Here is a 22,369-nt window from a genome sequence, read left to right on the forward strand (position 1 = left end):
TGTATCTCGCGCATCAAATTAATGTATCAGTGCTTATATTATTGTATCCGTTTGAGGGTTTCTGTAATTATAAACTTTTAAGGGATAAATTGTAATTTTACCTTAAAAGTTTGTGATTTTTGTAATTTGCCCATTTTTTTATATGTATTTTGAATCCCTTTTAGGTCTCCCTAGTAAAAAAGTTTTCATAATATATTTTAATTCACTCCACTTTGAAATTTTTGAATAAAAAAAGAAAAAAACAATTGATCCCTTAGAGGAACGAACTTAGAAATATCTTGATATTAGTACCATCAAAATTGATATCTCACTAATATAACCTACATAGCATCAGAAAAGTAGGATCAACACATGAAGACAAATAACCAATGATATAAATATGATAAGTTGGTCAACTAAACTATTTAAAAGAGTCTAATATTCTCGCCAATCAGTATATAAGTGAAGAGTTAGTGCTCAAGTGGAAGACTATGAGAGGTGTGAACATCTCTCTCCCTCTCCCTCTCCCCCTCCCCCTCTCTCTCTCTCCCTATTAGCATAAAACCTCTTAAGTTCATAAGTTATTTTGGACACATTATATTTACACCATCAAGATCCCGTTCTCAGTATTACACACACGACTTAACTATTTTCTTACTTCATATTCGCTATATTTTACTGTTGTTGTAATTTATTTCATTATTATCTCATTCATAAAATCTATTTAATTCACGTGCTTTTAAATCATTTTCACAAATTCAATTGTACCATTTTCGAGCATACAAATATATAAAATAAAAAAAGGAAATCTAAAAAAAGCACTGAATGTTTTTTTTATTTAAAAAAAAAAACAGTATCATTGGATTTAATATAGAAATTAAGGATAAGGGTCTAAAAAATATCTCAACTTTGGTCGGATTTGCTGTTGCGATACTAAACTTTCATAAAGACCTATTACCTCCCTAGACTATTTAATACTGTATTTTTTACCCCCTGAACTATTTAATAGTGTATTTTAAAGGTATATATATGCCCACGTGGACACATTACTATTTATAATTTTGCATTATTTTTTATGTCCACGTGGGCAAATAGATATGTTTAAAATACGGTATTAAATAGTCTAGGGAGGTAATAGGTCCTCATGAAAGTTTAGTATCGCAACAACAAATTCGACCAAAGTTGGGGTATTTTTCAGACCCTTATCCCTAGAAATTACACAAAGTTATAGTAAAACTTCACTAAATTAATACTCGGTAAATTAATAATCTTTCTAAAATAATATTTTTCTCCGATTTTGATTTGGGCCAATGAAAAAATACCCATTTTGATAAGATAATAAAATAATATATTTTTAGAAGACCCCTATATAAATATGTAACTTATTAATATTATAAATAAATTAATATGTTCTTAAAAGTACAAATATATCTAATATAATACAGTGAAATATGATTCTATTTTGTTTGTTTTCTGTTAAAATTTAGATCTAGTTAAAGTTTATCTCTAACTTTTCTTATTACAAGTTTCGATGTCTTTTCGAACTGCACCATAAAATTCAATTGATCGTTTGAGTGCATTTGATATTGTACCTTTAGTCTGGACTAACTTTTAAATGCTTTTTTTTTTCATCAAGCCATGACTACAAATCTTTTTAGTGCATGTAGAGTGATTTTTTTTTGTACTCACACAGTGCTTTACATATCTGATTTGTCATTGTTGATTTTGTGACACCTTTTAAATGAGAAATCATTTTTCGATATGATTTCAAGAAATTTCCTATGTTGCTTCTATAATTTATTCTCTCACCATCATGCATTGAATATTTTTAGTAAAGATACAATGAATAATATTTGATTGTTAAGAAATAATGAACGTTATGTATAATGAATTTATTCTTACAATGAATCATTAAATTCTTAAATTTATTTTACAATAAATCATTTAACAAAAATATATATTACAATGAATCATACACATTTATTTGTACTTTATGTATAATGAATTTAATAAATATGATACACAATTTAGTAAGATGCAATGATTTTGATGTATTCATTATACTTTACGATTATATTTTTTTTTTATGTAAATTCAGTAAATATAATATATATAAATTAGTAAGATATAATAATTTTTACGTAATCAAAATTAATTTTCATTAAATTAATTGGTATCAGAGCCAGAACTTTCATGGTAAATATAAATAGATGTGAAGTATTTCGGCATAGATATATTTCTCTTCTGATCATGGATCTAGGAGATCCTAGTACTAAAAGTACTCGTTTAGAAGAGGTAGATATACCTCAAAATCTTGATTTGTTAAACAAATGGACTATTCCGAAAGTTAGTATAAAAACTATTTATGATTATGGTTGGTTTGATAAAATCTCAAACAAACAGTTGATCAAAACAACTGAGCAATCTTTAGCATTAAATTCTTCTGAGCAGACCATACGTTTGTTAAATAAACGTGATATTGAATTATATAGATCTCAATATAAATTCTTGCATATTGGCATGGTTCAGATTGCTTTTAAACCTCTAACTCTTAAAGGGTTACCTGAAACGTTCTTAGCAGCTCTACGAGATGCTAGAAACTTAAATTTTAGACAATCTTTAATGGGATCGATTGAATCCACTGTTGCATATGGCCCAGTTTATTTCAATGCTCAACCAAATCTGCAATTATCTCTGACAGATTCTAATATACTAGATGCTTTAACTTTGAATGTTAAAACGCATGGTTATAATTATGTAGCTGGTTCTGAATTAATTTGTTTATCTTATAGAATCTATTACAAATTACTTGCTACTTTGAATCCTAGATGTAAATTATATGATACATCTGATCAAACTATTTTGGTAGAAACTAATTTCGCCCGATCTAAGGTCACTACTAGAAGACCTATAAAATGGGAAGAAATCAATTTTCCTACAACTTGGACTTTAGATTCAGTTATACCTCCCGAGCAGCTGACTAATACGGTCACTAATTCTGCTTATTCTCATATTAGTCAAGATACTGACGGTAGAATCTGTATACAGTTTGATGATAAAAGTGTCCCTTATAATAGACACTCTTTTGCTTCCGATAGACGACTGGCTATTCAACATATTTCTCCTGTTGAACCCTCCTATCATGGTCCAGCCAGAAATCGCGCCGCTTCTCTACATACTTTATCAACTGTTATATCTACAGAAAAATCAAAAATTAGAGTTGATCCCCGTTTGAATATTGTACAAACTAATGATAAATCCTCTGATATTTCTGATAAAGAAATCCCTTCCGTTTCTGAAATGGAATTTGATCCTAACGATAGTTAATGATGACTGAACACCAAATTGATTTTAGTCCAGGTTCACTGGCAAGAAAATATGTTCAAAATGAATTTTCTGATAAAAATGGAACAAGTTTTAAAACTTGGTTTTTTGACACTTATAGTGAAAATGATTTAAATAACATTTCTCAAGAATTTTATGAAAACTGTGCTTTGCATAATCATATTATGTTCTTTGTACCATGGTTCATAACCACCTACTTGCCTTTATTCATCAATGTTCTTGAACGATCTTATAAAGATGAAACTGGTAATATTATTAAATCCATCTACCCCCCTCAAGCCTCGTTCATCTTACCTAATAATACTGGTATAACTTTTACTGCTTTTCAAAACTTTATTGAAAATGAAGTTGCTGCAGTTAGTATTAATGAAATCAACCGTATTATTTCTCAAAATAATTATCTGGGTCTTTATGTCAAAGTTATAGGTGAGCATATTTGTTCCCTTGACAATAAGTTAGATAAACTTATTTCTCTGATAAACCAAATTGATGATAAGTTGAAAACAGAGAAGTCTGAGCCAGATAAGGCATCCATGTCAAAACAGCTTGACATACCTATTCAAAGGCCTCCTGATATAGAGTACTTTATTATTAGACCTCTTATTGACTTAGAAAAGCTTCTTGATAAGAAATTTTCAGAGTTCGGTGCAAGTGCAAAACCTATCAGCATTGCAGAAGATTTTGCAGATGAGATGGAAGCCACTTTCAATTTTAAGAAACAAGTGGAAATGGAAGTTAATAAGCTTCGAGGGTATCCTAAAAGGAATACTAGTTATGCTAGAGAACCTAGTATGCAAACGTACTATTATCATAGACCTACCCCTCAAGATGTTCTTATAGAAGAGAGGGATTGGAATCAAACTAACACTTCTTACAGTGGAAGTGAGATTTATGAATGGAACCTAGATGGGTTAACAGATAGGCAGTTGACAATCTTGGTCCATAGAATGCTTATGTATGCAACCATTTGCAAAAGTGTTAATAACACAGATAGGACTATTTGCAAAATGATTATTGCAGGTTTTACTGGCCAATTAAGAGGCTGGTGGCACAATTATATGCCTGTAGAGGCCAAAGCGGCGGTCATTAATTCTAGAGCTAACTCCGAGGGAGTTGATAACCTAGGATTCGCCTTAGTCACAAACAGAGAAGATGCTGTTTATACCCTGGTCCTAACCATCCTAGAGCATTTTAGTGGTAGATTTACCAACCAGTATGAAACCGTCAGATCCCTTCTAAATGGTCTAAGATGTAGACATTTGGGTGAATTTAGATGGTATAAAGATACTTATCTAAGTCGGGTGATGGAACTCCCTGAAAATGGATTAGAATTTTGGAAAGCCAAATTCATAGATGGCTTACCTCATTTATTTGCAGAAAGGGTTAAGAAGACTCTGAGAGACCCTCAAGGGATTATTCCCTATAGCAACTATAATTATGGAAAGCTTATTGGAGCTTGTACTCAAGAAGGCATAAATTTGTGCAATGAGTTAAAACTCTCTAGACAGCTTAAAATGGATAAGCTAAGAGAAAGATCTCAATTAGGAGATTTTTGTACACAGTTTGGGTTACCAGATACTTCTAAAGGTACCAAACATGAGACTTCTAAGTCAGAACACCATAGATCTCATCGAAGGAAAAAGGGATCCAGAAAGGAGTATCTAGAGAAGAAAGAGAAGAACGGAGAATCTTCTCGGAAAGTCCCATAGATTTACAAAAATAGGTCAAAAAGAGATCTTGATAAGATCAAGTGCTACAAATGTGGAAAGTTTGGACACATAGCTCCAAATTGCAAACTAGAAAAGCTTAAAGCTTTGGAACTAGATGAAGATATTCAAGAAAAGGTTTATAGTTTTCTTTATACTTCAGGCTCCGAGTCAGATTACGAAGGTTCTGAAGCAAGTTATTCTACAGAAGATGAAAAACCTGAGTCTCCTAAAGGTCAACAAGACTCAAATGATGCTTGCAAATGTCATGGTGATGTTTGTAATTGTGAACATGGTGAGTTCTACAAGCTACAATCTCAGTTTGAGGATATGAACCTATTCACCATAACCTTAGACAATGTCATAGAACTTCTTAAAGAAGTTACTGATAACACTCTTCGTGAACGGATCATTCAATTAGCAGCTAGTAAAACTAGCTCAGGCTCTACATCACACAGCAGCCCCGATGATAAAAAGGGTAAAGATGACTTTGTTTATTCTGCTCCTTATTCTTTGTCTGAAGTCCATAATAGACTTGCATCTAAGCAAACTACGGTAATTCGTGACTCCTCTTTTGATGATTTAAAGGGAGAAATTGAGCATTTAAAAGAAGAAATTAAATTTCTTAAACAAAATCATATTATTTGTGATCACCGTATTACTCAAATTGAGTCTGCTAATAGCAATGGTAAAAATAAAGTTGATAATGACGAAATTGGTGATAATACTCTTGCTAAATCAACTAGTAATGATCCTAAACAAAACATGTTTTAGGAATGATGCAAGTTGTTACAGCCCATAAATGGTATGTTAAATGTACTATTTTAATGATAATCTTTTTCTATATCTAATATTGCCATGATTGACAGTGGAGCTGATGTTAGCTGCATTCAAGAAGGACTTGTTCCTACTAAATATTTTGAGAAAACTACTCACATGGTTAAATCTGCATCTGGACATGCTTTAGATATAAAGTATAAATTGTCGAACACTCGTATTTGCCAAAATAAAGTTTGTATTCCTCACTTCTTTTTCTTGGTAAAAAATCAGTTATATCCTCCTATCATTTTAGGAACTCCTTTTATAAATGCTATTTATCCTTTTACTAATATAAATGCTAAAGGTTTTACAGCTACTTATAAAGAACGTGATATTAGTTATACTTTCATCACAGAACCTGTTTCTCGTGATATAAATGCTTTGATTGAAATGAAACAAAAGCATATGAATTATTTACAACTTGAGATCTTTAGTATGAATATTTTCGATACTTTGAAAACTACTAAAGTACAGGAGAAGATTAAATTAATCTCTGAACAGATAGCCATTGATATTTGTGCGGATCACCCTAGTGCTTTCTGGAATCGGAAAAAGCACATCGTAACTCTTCCATATGAAGATGATTTCTCTGAGGAAAATATTCCTACGAGATCCCGCCCTTGCCAAATGAATTCCGAACTAGTTGAATTCTGCAAAAAGGAGATTGATAATCTGTTACAGAAGCGTTTGATAAAACCTTCCAAGTCACCTTGGTCTTGTACTGCTTTTTATGTTAATAATGCAGCAGAGAAAGAACGAGGTGTTCCCAGGTTAGTTATAAATTATAAACCATTAAATAAATTTTTAAAATGGATCAGGTATCATATTCCTAATAAAAGAGACCTGCTGTTTATATTATATGACGCCAATATATTTTCAAAATTTGATTTAAAATCAGGTTATTGGCAAATTCAAATATTTAAAGAGCATTCTTATAAAACTGCTTTTAATGTCCCCTTTGGACAGTATGAATGGAATGTTATGCCATTTGGATTAAAAAATGCCCCATCTGAATTTCAAAAAGATTATGAATGATATTTTTAATCCTTATATGGATTTCATCATAGTTTATATTGATGATATCTTGGTTTACTCAAAAACCCTTGAAATGCATATCAAACATTTAGATATCTTCAAGAAAATAGTTATTCAAAATGGTTTGGTAATATCTAAACCAAAAATGAGTCTTTTTCAAACTGAAGTCAGGTTTTTGGGACATCTCATTTGCCAGGGAAAGATTACTCCCATTCAGCGATCGATTGAATTCGCATCAAAGTTCCCCGATATTATCACGGATAGAACTCAATTACAGCGATTTCTGGGAAGTTTAAATTACATTTCCCCATTTTACAAGAATCTATCTCGCGACCTAGCTCCGTTATACGAAAGGCTGAAAAAGGAGCATAAACGACCTTGGACTGATAGTCTTACGGATCTGGTCAAAACGATCAAAGAAAGAGTAAAATCTTTGCCTTGTTTAACTCTTGCTAATCCAGCATGGCCTAAGATTGTGGAAACGGATGCGTCTAACATGGGTTATGGAGGAATTCTTAAACAAGTTAACCCCCATGATAAGCACGAATATCTTATTCGATTTCACTCAGGAAAATGGAGCGATGCTCAGCGAAAATACGCCACGGTAGCCCATGAAATGTTAACTATCGTTAAATGTGTTTTAAAAATTTCAAGATGATTTATACAATCAAAAGTTTTTAATAAAAACTGATGCTCAGTCAGTCAAATATATGTTTGACAAAGACTTTAAACACGATGCTTCAAAACTTATGTTTGCAAGGTGGCAGGCTCAATTAGCCCCTTTTGATTTTGAAATCCTTTATAAAAAAGGAAGTGAAAACTCCCTTCCAGATTTCTTATCTAGAGAATACATTCAAAATGAGTGAGTACGACACTATTTCTGAAGGAGATCTTGATATTCCCATCTCTTCGTTTTTTATTGAAAAAAGACTTATCACTATTTTAAAGGTTATTCCTCTTAACAGAGATTTGAAAGAACTCATCTGTTGGAAAATTATAGATGATATGCTAATAGACATATTCCAAACAGCAGACGAAAGAAACATTTATTATGACGAATGGATCTAAAACTTGTTGTTTTGTTTGCAGAATGGAACACCCTTGGATAACTAAGGGTAGAGGTAGAGGCAGAGGAAGATCATCCTCGGCCACTTCATCAAGATCGTCATACGGATCTTCGTCAAACACTCAAATCCTACAAAGAGGAGGAATGAGTTTGGTTAAACTAAATTCAAATACGGAGAAAACCTCTTCGTCTATACATCTGGAAGATATTCCAGAAAGCGATCCATTATATGCTAAACTTCAGGAGTTCATAACTCAAAAGCAAAGTAATACGTTTGCTTCGATAGCCAAAGAAGATACAGTGGATGATATAAAAACCTATGAAAAGGTAGAAAAGAGAGAAATGATATTTCTCTTGGAAAACTCCGATATACAAAGAAGAAAAGAACCTTGGAAGATATTCCAAAGATACTTGCTCAATGGCTTGTACTTCCCAGGTGAGTCATACAAAACTCGGAAGTATTATGAAACTCTTCTAATTAGCACAGGTGTTGAATTTCAACACTTCTCTGGATACAATACCAGTGAGAATGTTTATAACTTCTCCAAGATGATTGTTAAACAAATTATTCACATTGAAGATTGGGGTATTTCCTCAATGACAGAAAGACAGATCAGTCTTAACAATATTAAAATGAATTTCACCTATTGGGATTATATTCAAGCCTTTGACAAAGTCCTTTGTTATAACAATGAAAGGCACAAACATACTTGGTTCATAAAGGTGTGTGCAAAGATATTTGCTACCCCAATACCAAATTGGTTTCTAAACGGGTGGTCATACCACGGGCCGACGATAAAAATATTGCCCGAGCCATTTCTTAAATTATATAAAGAATGGGTGAAGATTTCCCCAGATCTCAATAGATTATATCATCAAGAGCATGTCTCTTATTTGCAACAGATAGAACATATATGTTTTTTTATAGAATTCTCTATCCCTTGGATTCATAAATGGATTCCAGAAGTAGATTTTACTACTGAACAAATTCCTTGCTTATACCGGACATATTATAATAATTTCTGGGATAAATTGATGAAAAAAGATCCCCAAACTAAAGCGATCTATGGACAAGAACTGTTGGATCATATTTCAACCACCGTCAAAGAGTATAAATCAATTCCTAATAAAGGAATTATGACTGATGAGTCAACTTCGGTAAAACATGTAGCCAGAAGGATTTCTAATCACAATGAAGAAGAACAGAATCAAATGATTCTAAATTACCTAGAAGAGGTAAAAAAGACTCTTATTTCGAGTCTTAATCAATATGCAAAATCAGACTCTTCAATGAGAAGTGAGACCAGTGAAGATATGCACGAGGCTCAACAAATTGAAGAAGAAGATCCAGCGGATGCGCTGAGAAAAGCTGAAGAACTGTTGGCGAAGATAAGAGGTAAAGACAAAGCCTAGTGGGATGAGACATCAACAGTAATACAAACAGTAGATATACTGTTAAAGGCCCCATATAAGGGACCTACTTTTACTATTCCTAGATGCCTTTATGATCTATAAATAAGGGCTTTTATTTTCATAGAAGAGGCAGGTTTTAGAAACCAACTTCTCTCTACTTTCTCTCTCTCTCTCTCTTGTAATCTTTAAGTTTTGTTGCAAGCTTGCCGGACTTTGGCCGGAAAAATAAAAGTCTCCGTTTGGTTTGAAAGGTATTTCTTCATACTACTGTACTATTTCTCTTTGATAAGCCGATGATCGGCTAAATATTATATCTATGCCGGATAACTAACTTCAATTATATATCTACCATGAAAGATCTACGCTTTATCTAAATATGCATAAATTCTTTATAAATTTCTTGACTTGGTTCCAAGATGGTGATACAGTCAAAATCAATACAACAAGTTAATGGCTTTGTCTTAGTGACTCCGTCTAGTCAGCCGTGGTCCTAGACCGCAAAAGAAGTTAAAAGGGCGCTTCATACCCGGTTAGAACTACTAGACACATGGGCTCATTAACAATACGTATTTGATTTTCGACAGATCCCTTGCTTGGGTAAAAGATTTGTTTCTTCCATACAGTCATTAAAATTATATGAATTTATATATATTTCTTTTCGAATTATTTCGGATGTCGACAAGCTAGATCAAAGATGACCGCGCGGATTACCGCCCGTCATCAGAGATCCTGTTAATTGGTATCAAAATTAATTTTCATTAAATCTCAAAACACTCTTTAAATTAATAAATATTAATTTATTGATTAAAATAATATTTTGATAAAATAATAATATTTCATGTTCTCACATATATTTATTTTAGCGCGATCTTACTGCAGAAATTACACAAAGTTTTATGAATCGTCCAAACAAGACGCAAAGAATTGCCAGCGAATACTGCTGAAGTCTCAGTGCTGATGAGGCAAACAGTACTCCCAACCTAACTGTACTTTTCAGGTTTCACTCTATTTTTTCAACCTATACATACATACATACATATAGAGAGAGAAAGAGTAGAGAGAAGAAGAAGAAGAGGGTTGTTTTGGTTTTGCACAAAAGAGGAGAAAACATGGAGGAAGGACAGTGTGAAGAAGAAGTGCTTGGTTCAAGCTTGACAATGGAGAAAGTTGCTGCTGCTAAGCAATTTATTGAGAATCACTACAAGACCCAGATGAAGAGTATTCAAGAACGCAAAGAAAGGTAATTTCTTCAAACAAAAAAGAACATTTCTTGTTTATTTTATGTGGGGTCAAATTAGTTTGATGGTCTTTGTTTATTTCTGCTTGTTTTTTCTTCTTCAAAGATCTGTTGTTAGCACTAGCTTTTTATGTATTCATAGCTGGAAGTAGATAAAAAGGGTTGCGGGTTTTTGGGATTCATGATTTTTTTTTTCATGTTTGGAATAATTTGACTTGATTTATAGTTATACTCAGTTGGATCAGCTGGTTGAACTAAGGGAATATTTCTGTGATAAAGATTTGGGGCATTTTGGCATCAGGGAGTTGGTGCATTAAATCACAAGTATCCTTTTTTTTAAAATTTTGTTGCATTATCAGTATTGGAATGAAACTGGCCCAAATGCAACAGAATGGATATGGAAGATTCATAAAGCTGATGCCAAGCTAGTTTGAGGTGGAGATATAACTGTTGTAGTACTATGTCTGAATGTATCACTTGCCATCATGAATTCTTGAGTTAAGCTGCTTACTCTGTGATGGTCACCTTATCATGCTCTAGGACAAGTATTTGTTCTTCGACATTGTTGGAAAGCTGTGAGATCTGGCCTTTTTTCAAGCTTGACATAGAGAAGGCCTTTAACCAATAATTGATCTTAACTTCTCCCAATTCTAAAGATAATGGGATTTAGTGAAAGGTGGATAAATCACTATTAGTATAGTGAAGTACTCAGTTTTGATTAATCGGGGTCCCTGTTGGCTTTTCTCGCCATAAAAAGGTTTCAGGCAGGGAGACCTCCTTTTCCTTTTCTTTTCATTCCAGAAATGGAGTATCTTAGCAAAATGCTAGAGAAAGCCAAACATTTACAGTAGATTCTGCAATTTGGGAATTCAATTTTGAGTATCCCACTGGTTGTATGCAGATGATACACTATTTTTTTGTGGTGCAGAAAGGTTCAAAGCATCCATCTCAAACTTACATTGCTCATGTTTGAAGCTATGTCAGGGGTACATATCAACATGCTCAAAAGAATTATTTATCAGTCAATGAAGCCTCTAATTTATAGGAGTTCACAGAAATTATATGTTGCAGTATAGGTACATTCACCACGACTTATTTGGGGTTTACTCTGGTTGCTAGATTTAAATCCTCTGAGATCTGGAATGGGATGAGAGAGAAGTATGAAGAAAGGCTGGCTTCCTTGCAAAAGTACTATCCCTCTATTGGTGGAAAATAAACATTAGTAACTTTTTAAACAGCATCTCCATTTATTTTATGTCTCTTTTTCGTTATTCTAATCAAGGTATAAAAGCAGCTTGCTAGAATCGAAAGATCTTTTTTTGTGGGAAGGGAACGGTCTGGGTTATGATATCAAAGTGATCCAAAGTTATTCAACCAAAACTACAAGGCACGTTAGGTATAAAAGATCTAGCAGCCCACTACAAGTGTTTGTTGATGAAATGGTTGTGAAGATACAACTTAGAGGAATTAGGTATGTGGGAACAAGAAGTCAAACTGTCAAACACAAATATGAAGAGCAAAATCATTGGTACACTATGCCCTCATGGTACTGATCTTTGGAAGTTCATTAGCAAACTTTGGGCTGAATTTTCCTTGAAATCCTCTTTCAAAGTAGGTAACGGAACACATTATTTTTTGGAAAGCAAAATGGCTAGGCAACACTGCTATAAAAGATGAGTATCCAGGCCTCTTTCAGATAGCGAGTGATGCAGAGTCAACTATAACGTAAACAGAGAGGGCAACACATGGAACCTGATTTTAAGGAGAAATGTATACAATTGGGAGATAAATAATCTACTGAACCTGCTAGCTAAACTGGAAAGACACATAGTTAACTCTCAGGACATAGACAAATTAAAATAGGGAAGCTCAAGCCTCAAGTGATGATTCATTTTTAGTCAAGGGAAGGTATGCACATTTATGCATTTCCTCGTCTTTCACTCACCGAATGGTGTGTGTCCTCTCCCCTTTTGGATCTGGGTAAGCGCATTCACTGGTAAACACTTAACCTCTTATCAACAAGGTATGGTGAGGGGACCTGATTAGGCTCTTGACCCCTCGATTCCTGAGAAACTCGGTGATCTCGAAGTTTTTCGAAGCCTGGTCCTAACAATGGCTATGACTGATTATAGCCTCGGAAATTAATACGGAGAACAAAGTTACCGACAAAAGTAATATGTTTCAGCTGGACAACCTTAAATAGAACCTGTTCCACTCAAGGAAACCTCAGCAAATTCAGCTGGTAAATAGGTGCTATAAGTGTCAGATTAGTTCAAAAAGTGTTAACCACCTACTCCTCCACTATACAGTAGACCTTGAAAGCTAAATGTTTACTTTTCTGTTTAGCTGGCGCAGCTTACAACAACAACAACAACATGCCCAGTGAAATCCCACTAGGTGGGGTCTGGGGAGGGTAAAGTGTACGCAGACCTTGCCACTACCTCGTGGAGGCTTAGTATTAGCTTAACTGTATTAGAGTTGACAATCTTTATTTTGCAACTTTCAGACATCTTCTTGATGTCATCTCTGAAATCTACCCCTTATAAAAACAAAGTCATATGTTGAGACCATATAAGTGTAACCTGTCCAATCCCCAAGTTCCCCATTTAAAAAAAGTGTAACCTAATCCTCAAGTTCCCCATTTGAAAAAAAAGTGTAACCTGTCCAATCCTCAAGTTCCCCATTAAAAAAAAGTGTAACCTGTCCAATCCCCAAGTTTGGATGGGGAATAAATTAATTGAAAGGTAAATTGGACTGCTTAGATATCCTATGTTCATTTCTGTTTTTTTTGTTTTTGTTTTTTTTTTCCTTCAAGATCTGTTGGTAGCATTGGCTTCTTATGTGTTCATAGCTCGAGTTAGGTAAATGTGTTATGGGGCTTTGCTGGTTTCGTGATTCTTTCTTATTTGGAATAATTTGACTTAATTTAGTTACGCCAAAATTGGATCCACTACTTGAACAAGGAGATATAGTTGTGGTACATAATCGGGCCATTTCGGTGGTGACTTGACACAGAGCTGATGATGCATTACGAGTATACTATTTCAATTCGGCTACATTGTGAGTAGTGGAATGAAACAGGTCCAATTGAAGAGGAATGAATATTGAGGAGTCATATTGCCGTTCCAACTACGATGGGGGGGAGGGCTGAGTGTTGTTGTTGTATTATGTCATGTCTAAATGTATCACTTGACATGAACTCTTAAGCTGCTTACTCTATGATGATCACATTATGTTATCTGGGATGAGCTTTTGACTTTGACGTCTTTGGAACGCAGTGAAAGTTATATATTGAATTCCCTACTTTTAGCTGTTTTTTTATGGATGATCAGTGTTTTAAAGGTTCAGATTGACTAGGTCAGAGTGACAAAATTGCAAATGCCAAATTGGGAATCAATTAGGGAGATCAGGCTGAGCAGTTTTATGCTTTCTTGTCTCATGGTATGGAAGTTGTGTAATAGAATCCAGAAATTTATTACAGTATAAATCATAAAATGACGGCCTGTTAAGAGTAGTTACTATTTTATCTAAATGGAATTTACTTTAATGTAATTTCCGAAGGATATAAAAGCTGATCAACATTTTGTTTTGAGGTATTGTACTTAAATGGTAGTATACATTAGGAGCACGTATGAGATGCCTGTTATAAAAGACTGGGTGCTATTGTAGAAAAGCATGTTTCCTATGATGTTAATTGCTTTTGTTACATTCTTGTATGCAAGGATGCTTTTGTTACATCTTGTATGCAAGGAGTTTTCTCCATCACATTTCTTCATCAATTAAAAAAGAAATAGCAATTTAACCTTTTAAGCAAACATGAAAGTTGATAAATAATGAGATAAATAATAAGCAAGGAAAAGGAAATAGCTCTATGTTAATATATATTTAAGATCTACAACTATCACTATGTTAATTTTCTGTAGGATCTATAATCTTGATTATCCTTCCTATTTTAGAATGTGTACATCACTATTTAAACTCGCAATAGCTTGAGAGTATAACTAAGTTACACTTCTCTAAATATCTTCCTTGTCTTATATTTGTTACAACATTGTTTAAAAATAGGCGTTGGATTCTAGAAAGAAAGTTAGCATCTTCAGATGTGCCTAAAGAAGAGCAAATGCATCTGATCAAAGATCTAGAGCAAAAGGAGACAGAGTTTATGAGACTGAAGAGGCACAAAATATGTGTGGATGATTTTGAACTTCTAACAATTATTGGCAGAGGAGCCTACGGTGAGGTCAGTATTATTCCTTTAAGGTCTGAGTTTTGTTTGTTCATGTTGAAAGTAAATGATTTCCTTTCATAATTTTCTGTTTCCATTTCTACTGTATTTGCATTATATTCATACAAATGTTTGGATACAAAGAAACTGATAAAAGTAATCTACTTCTGACATCTATATGACACTTTTTATTTTGGTAAATTCCAAAAGACTGACATTTCTATTCATAAAATTGCAATTTCCACAAATTGTCCCTTTCGGTACAGGTTAAGGAAAATTCAAATTCATTTGATGTTTTAATTTAATCTAGAATGGTTTCTCTATAAAACAAACTTTTCAGCCAGTATAGTATTATTTTTCCATCTCAATTGACATTACACAAAAGTCAATAATTATTTTAAATTCCGTATACTGTCAAATCTCGTCCAATAAAATTTATGGGGGGAGTAGAAAGTACATGCTATTTTGAGTGCTCACTTAGACTATTTTCCTGGTATGCAAGTATTTGAAATGACACAAAAATCTTGAGGATTAGACAAGGCGATCTGGACATTTTCTCTTTTTTCAATCCCCCCCAACCAAATGACCCCTGAGGGTATGTCTTGTTGTCTCCTTATGTTATTATGTTGGGGAACCCTCATCTCATGAGTTAACTTTTTGGATTTAGGCCCAAGGTCCATTTTATGAACGCCTACCATGTTAGATGTCAAATAACAACATTCAGACATAATCAGTCTAAAGTCTAACCTGAACAATGATTGCAGGAATTTCCAAAAATCAGTCATCTTTTTTAAAAGACAAGTTCTACCAAAACAGACTACATAAGAATGAAACATTCAGTGAATAAAGTTACATTTCCTGTCCTAGAAAAAACTATTATTCTATTTTAGGGAGAAGTGGGACTATAATTGCTAGCATCGCTTGGGACCATGACTACACAAGAACAAGGTTTCAATGAATGAAGTTGCACCTCATGTCCCATAAAGAACTATCTATTCTATTTTGCGGGCGAGTGGTGACTATTATGGCTATGCACCTCTTGGGACCATGAGTATCGTCTTCTCTATCTGATTCGATATCTATGTTAGCATTAATGCTCATTGCTGGCTTCCATGGTTGAAGTTGGAGTCAGTATTCAAATATCCTTGGGGAGAAAATCGAAATGACTAACCTCAAGAGGTTTTGTTTGGACAATGCCAAGGAAGATTACTGGGGTCTTGCTTAGCTGTAAAGAAGCAGGTGTAGGATTGACTCACAGAGATAGATGGAGGATGGTCCATGCTTGCATTTGGTTGACAATCTGGAAAGAGAGAAATTCTAGATGTTTTGAAGATGTTAGCAGTTCAGTTCAGAGGATTAAGTTGAATTGCTTTAGACTTTTATGCTTTTGGTATAACCAGATCAATACAATGTAAGTCAATCTAAACAACATCGCAATTTATACACCAGTACAACATATAAAATGATATGAATATATGAGTAAATAAAAATCAAATACATATGATACTGACTCTCCCAATTGTCTCATAACCAGTGCTCTCAGCACGCGACTGTGAGCACACTGCCTGGGGCAGTGTTGTGAAAGGCGATCGCCTCGTCGCCAATGGCAAGAGGCGAGGCGAGGCGAGGCGACCCTTCATTGCCTTTTAGCTTTGTGGCGAGGCGATCTTCAAAAGGCGATGCCATGGCGACAAAGGCGAGAAAAGCGTCACCTTTTGTATTTTCTTTTAAAAAGACGACCAATTTAGGGTTTTAAAAGTTAAAAGGTAATTTTAGGGTTTTCGACTAGACTCCTCGGGCGACCAGCCAGAATTTTCCGGCGACTCCAAAGTCCAACCAATACGTTCTTTCTTCTTCAGATTTCTTCTTCCTTTATTTCTTTTTCATTCTTCTTCTTTAGACTTCAAGGTCACTTCTACCCTTGTTTTTTTTCACTGTTTTGATTTTTTGTTCTATTTTTTTCTCGTTCAAGTTCTAAGTATGTACTATCTATTTTCAGTTTTTGAATTGAAATATTTGTTTATATGTTATTGCTATTGAGATTTTGATTACTTGATTATGCAATTAAATATTTTAATTTTTTGGTATTAATTGGGCCGCACTTCAGAAATGAGAGCGCCTTGCCGCTTGCCTTGCCTTGTGGCGAAGCAGACCCTTGTCACCTTTTATCACCTTTCGCCATCCAAAACACTGAACCAGAGATACATAGAAGATATTGCTTCAATGATAGACACCATAGTGTTTTGTTAAGGTCTCCGGTGCAGTTTTCTTCTTTTTCACTTGTAAATATGGTTTTAGCACAAGCTTACTACTGTTTTGATTAATATATCCAAAATCACTATCTTCACCAATATCTTCTTCTTCTGTGTACATGGATTGTGCTGCTATTGAACTTATCTTTTTACAGAACATTCCTGATTCTAATACGTGGATACATGTGCTCTGCAGGTAAGATTATGCAGGGAGAAGAAATCTGGTAACATATATGCCATGAAGAAGTTGAAGAAATCTGAAATGCTCATCAGAGGACAGGTGAGAAGAGCAATGTTGCCTTCATTATTTTTTATTTAGTTGTCATTATACGCCTAGTTTTATCAATGTTGCTTCTACTCTCTGGTAGAGTATGTAATTATGATGCCAAGATACCTCAGAATTGGAAATTGGCTGCCTGTACACATTGACATACCACTGGTGATGGTGATATACTGCCAAGCTGTGTAGCCTAATTCAGCCTATATCCTGTTGCTCGCACTTATTTATCTTTTATATAGCCATTATTTGTATATTTCAGTGCTATTTCCTTGCTCATTATTTATCTTTTTCCTTTCTCTTGGGAGGATGACCCTTGGAGGCATGACGGATGGGGTTGTCTGCGGGTGATTGAAGAACATTTGCAGAGGGTTCTTCTCTTTTAATTGAAATGACCTTAAACATCAATAGTACACCACTCCAATAAGATAAAATGGAACAAAAGCTAACATTGCTTTGATGCACTGACTTCTCATTACAGGTATAACTTAGAGTCTGTTTGGATTGGCTTACTTTAGGTACTTTTAAGCCAAAATAACTTTTCAGCACTTTTATAGTATTTGGGTAAGATAAAAAATAACTTTAAGCACTTTGTTTAAGCCAAAATACCAAAAATAAGCCAAAAGTCATAAGTTAGAATTCCTAAAACTTATGGCTTTTGGCTTATGAGCCCATCCAAACAGACTCTTAGTTTGCTGTCTGAGGATGATGCTTTCCGAGGAAGATAGGTTTTATTTTTTTCTTTGTTTAGCTGCTCGTATACAATAAATACTTTCAATTAATTAATCATATAAATTAGATAACAATCATTATATTGAAAGTAAAACTTTTTTTTCAACTATGATTCTCTGGAACATTATTAAAAAAGTTTATTTGTCGAACTAGTCATCTATAGAAACTTTTCTGAAGATTCCAAATGTGTAAATTTAATTTCCAATGGTTGGAGAAGTGGATACCAGAATCTTTGGATTTGATAAATTATGGAATACACACACACACACATATATATACTCTCAGGCACAAATATCGAGGTAAATCTCTATGTCACATTTCCGATGTTCTAACAACTACTCAGGCAATGGCGGTCACCATGGAAGATTTAACCATATTTATAATCTGAAGATTCAGTGTGAAACAAAAAGTGGATCCCGAAGGGATAAAGAGGGAGATTGTATCCTTTCATCAAACATTTTATGCTGAAACTTAAAATTGGAGGCATGATTTCAATATATTGGGCTGTCCACGCATCATAGAAGAGGAATAGAATGGATGCAAGGAGAGTTTGATGAACAGGAAGTATTGGAGAGTCAAAATGTGTGATGCAGATAAAGCTCCTGATCTAGATGGGTATTTTACGGGAACACAAATGCTGGGATATTGTGAATGAAATATCACGAAGACACTGTAGAATTTTTACAGACAGGATTTCTTTGAGAAGAGTTTATTGTGTCGTATGTGGCCTTGATCCCAAAAAAGAATGATGCTAAGGAATTGTGAGATTTCAGATCAATCAGATTGATTGGCAACGTATACAAGATCATTTCTAAGTTATTGACTCAGAGGCTTAAGAGAATGGTGAATTAACTTGTGGATGGACATCAAATAGCTTTATGAAGTTTCGTCAGATTATGGATGTTGCTTTGATTGCCAATGAACGTGTTGACCAGAATTAGAGGATAAGTCCCTGAACTTGATATTCGAAAGGCATATGACCATGCTAATTGGGACTTTCTTATTAAGGTTCTTAAGGGATATAGACTCGGGGAGAAAGTTAATTGGATATTAGCAATTTTATTAACAGGGGAAAACATGCTCTCCTCCAATTTACATGTAGTCCAGAAACAGCTTTAGAAGTGGTCAAATCAGCCTCACGTGCCTCAGTTGATCAGCACTAGCTTCATAGAATACCAAAAAGCCATCTACATAAAGGAAATGAGACAGCCTTCTATGTTTGTCACTTTAAACCCTTCAATCTAACCTTTTCACCATTCCGCTTGCCACCTTCAACATGATATTAAGCCCTTAGTAGAGATAATAATGAACAAGAAAGGTGATCGTGGATCACCTTCTCTTACACTTCTTTCAAAAGGGAAAGAACCTTCTAGGTAGCTATTAACAAGAATGGAAAAATCTTACAGATATAAAAGATCTTAGCAGCTAGTTCAGCTTGTGAGGTGGGTTCATTTCCCACCATCTACTACGTCGGACTATCTCTTGGCTCAAAAAACAAATTTCAGGAAATTGGGAAGAGGTGTTAAAAAGGTATCAAAAGGATTGGCAGAATGGAGGATTCAATCTCTCTCATTGTTTTTTTTTGCTGGGGTTGGGGGTGTTTGAATAGTGTTCTTGATGCACTTACTATCTATGTTATGTTGTTATTTCCTCCACTAGCTAAGATGGGAGAATAATTGACTCCCTGAGGAGGAACTTCATCTGGCAAGGTAACCGAGACTAAGAGAATTGTTCATTTGGCAAACTGGAACACCCTAATTCTGGTATTTTCAACATTGTGAACATGCCTGAAGCAAACTAGGTTATGGAGAAAAAAGGCTGGAATATCAACTTCTTAAAAGATGCTTAAATTATTGGGAAATTGACGAAATTGCTGAATTCTTTAAGGCTTTGAAGCTTTTTCAAGATTTTAGTAACACTAAAGATAAGATGCAGTGGAACATAGCTAAGAATGATTGTTTCAGTCAAATCTGCTTATTAATTCCCTCACAAATACTAGACAACGTGGAGCCTTTTGGCCATAAAAGTATATATGGAAAATGACGATCCCATACAAGGTGGCTTGTTTCTACTGGTTCGTGGCTAAAGAGGCTTGTTTGACTCAAGAAAACCTGAAAAAAGGGGTTTTCAATTATGTTTCAGATGTTCTCACTATTAGAAAGCAATAGCCATCTGTTTCTGTATTGTCATGTCACAGACTAGCTGTGACAGCTTTTCCCCAATATAGTTGGACTCAGGTTGATTCTTCTGCCAGAGTCTACTTGTGACCTGCTGATATGCTGGAACTATAATATTGACTGTGTAAATCAGAAGTTATGGTGGAGAATTATGTCTGCATGTATATGATGGACAATTTGGAAAGATAGAAATGCTAGATGTTTTGAAGAATGTAACTGTATTCTTTTGTTTGACTTTTGGTGTAAAAAAAAAGCTGTAGATGATACAGAATCCTTAGTTGACATGTTAGACTCTTAGTAAGATAGTACAGGATACAATTGTGGCCTTTTTAATTGTAAATGTGTCTGCAGCACTGCTTTTGTGCTGATTTTAATATACTGTTACCATACTCAAAAAATTTCTACAGGGTGGAGAATTTGATATCCAAAATCAGCCCAAGGTTTACACAGTTCAACCTTTGCATCTGAATCTTATCATTCGCTTTTCAGACAGATTAAAAGCTTTTGCACCGGGGGGTATCCTACAGAAACCTGCTAATTCAGTTACTGCCCGTTTCATCTTTAAAGATATTATACTTGATGGCACCACTTATGTTTTCTATGTGGGGTTTATATTATGCAAAAAATTAAGCATGTGCTAAGAACAAATTTATGAGCAGACTTTAGTACTAATACTTCTTGTTTGGACAAACTCCCATCTAACCTATAATCTCTAGGAATATTAGTATGTGGATTTAACTAAGAATAGATTAAAGAAAGAGAACAAGGATCAATATAGGAAATACTAACTAGTTGAGATTTAAGACTTAGTTATTGTTGTTACACTTGCAGTAGGTCTTGAAAGGGTTAAGTATGAGATTCAGAACTTCTAGTTTTGGGAAAATCTGTATTTTGACTAAAAAGACAAATTGCTTACTAATATTGGAGTGAAATGAATGAGAACAGAGTGGATTATATAATGGATTAGTGCCCGACCTCAACTAGTTTGGGATTGATACGTAGTTATTGAAACTCCCATAACCCTTTAACATCCAATACTTGTAAAATAGTATAAGCGAGTAAAGAGGATTCTTAATACATCCTGGAGTGTCAGATTTTAGTACTGGTCTGATCAAGTTTCATCTCTGGACATGCAAAAAGACCAGTTTGAGCATCTCCAAAATGCATGTGCTAACTAGTTTCTATCCTGCATCGTGTGTGATCTCTCGGGCTCTTGTGTAACCATACTTTCAAGTATTTCTGCAGTGATCGTTTGCTAGGTAAAATGGCTGTCATTATATAGTAGTCAGTACATTTCATAGTTACATTATCCCATCAACTTTGATCAAAATTTTGAATTTAGGAATACTTCAGAATTAGAATTTCCCTCATTGGGTTCTTTGTCATTTAAAGCTAAAGATTTTTCGGTCATTAATAGTTGTTTCCTAATACCCTCTCTCTTCTTTATATGAGAAACAAGGTTTGTCTATTTAGGTGTTATATTTATTCACTTTCTCTATATAACCTTTAGTGCTAGATGCTATCACCCCATTTGTGCCAATTTTGGTGGTTAGGATTACGTTGGCAACCTGTGCTTTTGGGATGGATATGTTGTTGCATTAATTGAGGTGTTTGCTAGCTGCTCAGACAACTGATATCAAAACAAATAATGTTTAGCACTAGAATAGTTACGGATCTCTTGTTCAATATTTTTTCCTTTTTAATCTTAGCGTATTACAGGATTCTCCAGAAAATTTCATGACATGCTTTCTAGGGCTATATTTTATTTGTACGTTTAAAGGGGTCACTGTGGTCCTTCTCCTCATTTTACTGGACAGCTTTTCTTTTGAAACTTAATCGAGTTAACCTTATTCTGGAGCCCCCTTCTCATGTAGGTTCGGCATTGATTCCTTAAATAAAGAAAACTTTATTGCCTTCGAGAAACAAAAATGATCCAAGTAACACACCAAGGTCGATTATTCCCCGCATGAAATGAAATGATTGAGCGTCATATTGAAGTATTTTTTCAGTGTCCGCTGTATGAATGATTGAGACTCGTGGTTGGTGTACTGGGGAGCTGCTCATGCATTCTCTATTTAATAGGAAGTTGGGGGGGGGGGGTTTTTG

The 22,369-nt window shown here is 34.4% G+C and overlaps 1 protein-coding gene across 1 annotated transcript in view; it reads left to right on the forward strand.

Annotated features, from left to right (window-relative positions):
• Nucleotides 1-10,315: 10,315 nt before the first annotated feature.
• LOC102599932 (serine/threonine-protein kinase 38-like) overlaps nucleotides 10,316-22,369 on the forward strand; it is a 22,099-nt gene continuing 10,045 nt past the window's right edge. Inside the window, exons 1-3 of the mRNA XM_006351537.2 lie at nucleotides 10,316-10,603; nucleotides 14,666-14,840; nucleotides 17,274-17,357. Of these exons, the coding sequence (XP_006351599.1) occupies nucleotides 10,473-10,603; nucleotides 14,666-14,840; nucleotides 17,274-17,357 (390 nt within the window). The 5' untranslated portion in view covers nucleotides 10,316-10,472. The remainder of the gene's footprint in view (nucleotides 10,604-14,665; nucleotides 14,841-17,273; nucleotides 17,358-22,369) is intronic.

Source organism: Solanum tuberosum, unplaced genomic scaffold (assembly GCF_000226075.1).
Source record: "Solanum tuberosum cultivar DM 1-3 516 R44 unplaced genomic scaffold, SolTub_3.0 scf00135, whole genome shotgun sequence".
In the NCBI taxonomy this organism is placed as follows: Eukaryota; Viridiplantae; Streptophyta; class Magnoliopsida; order Solanales; family Solanaceae; genus Solanum; species Solanum tuberosum.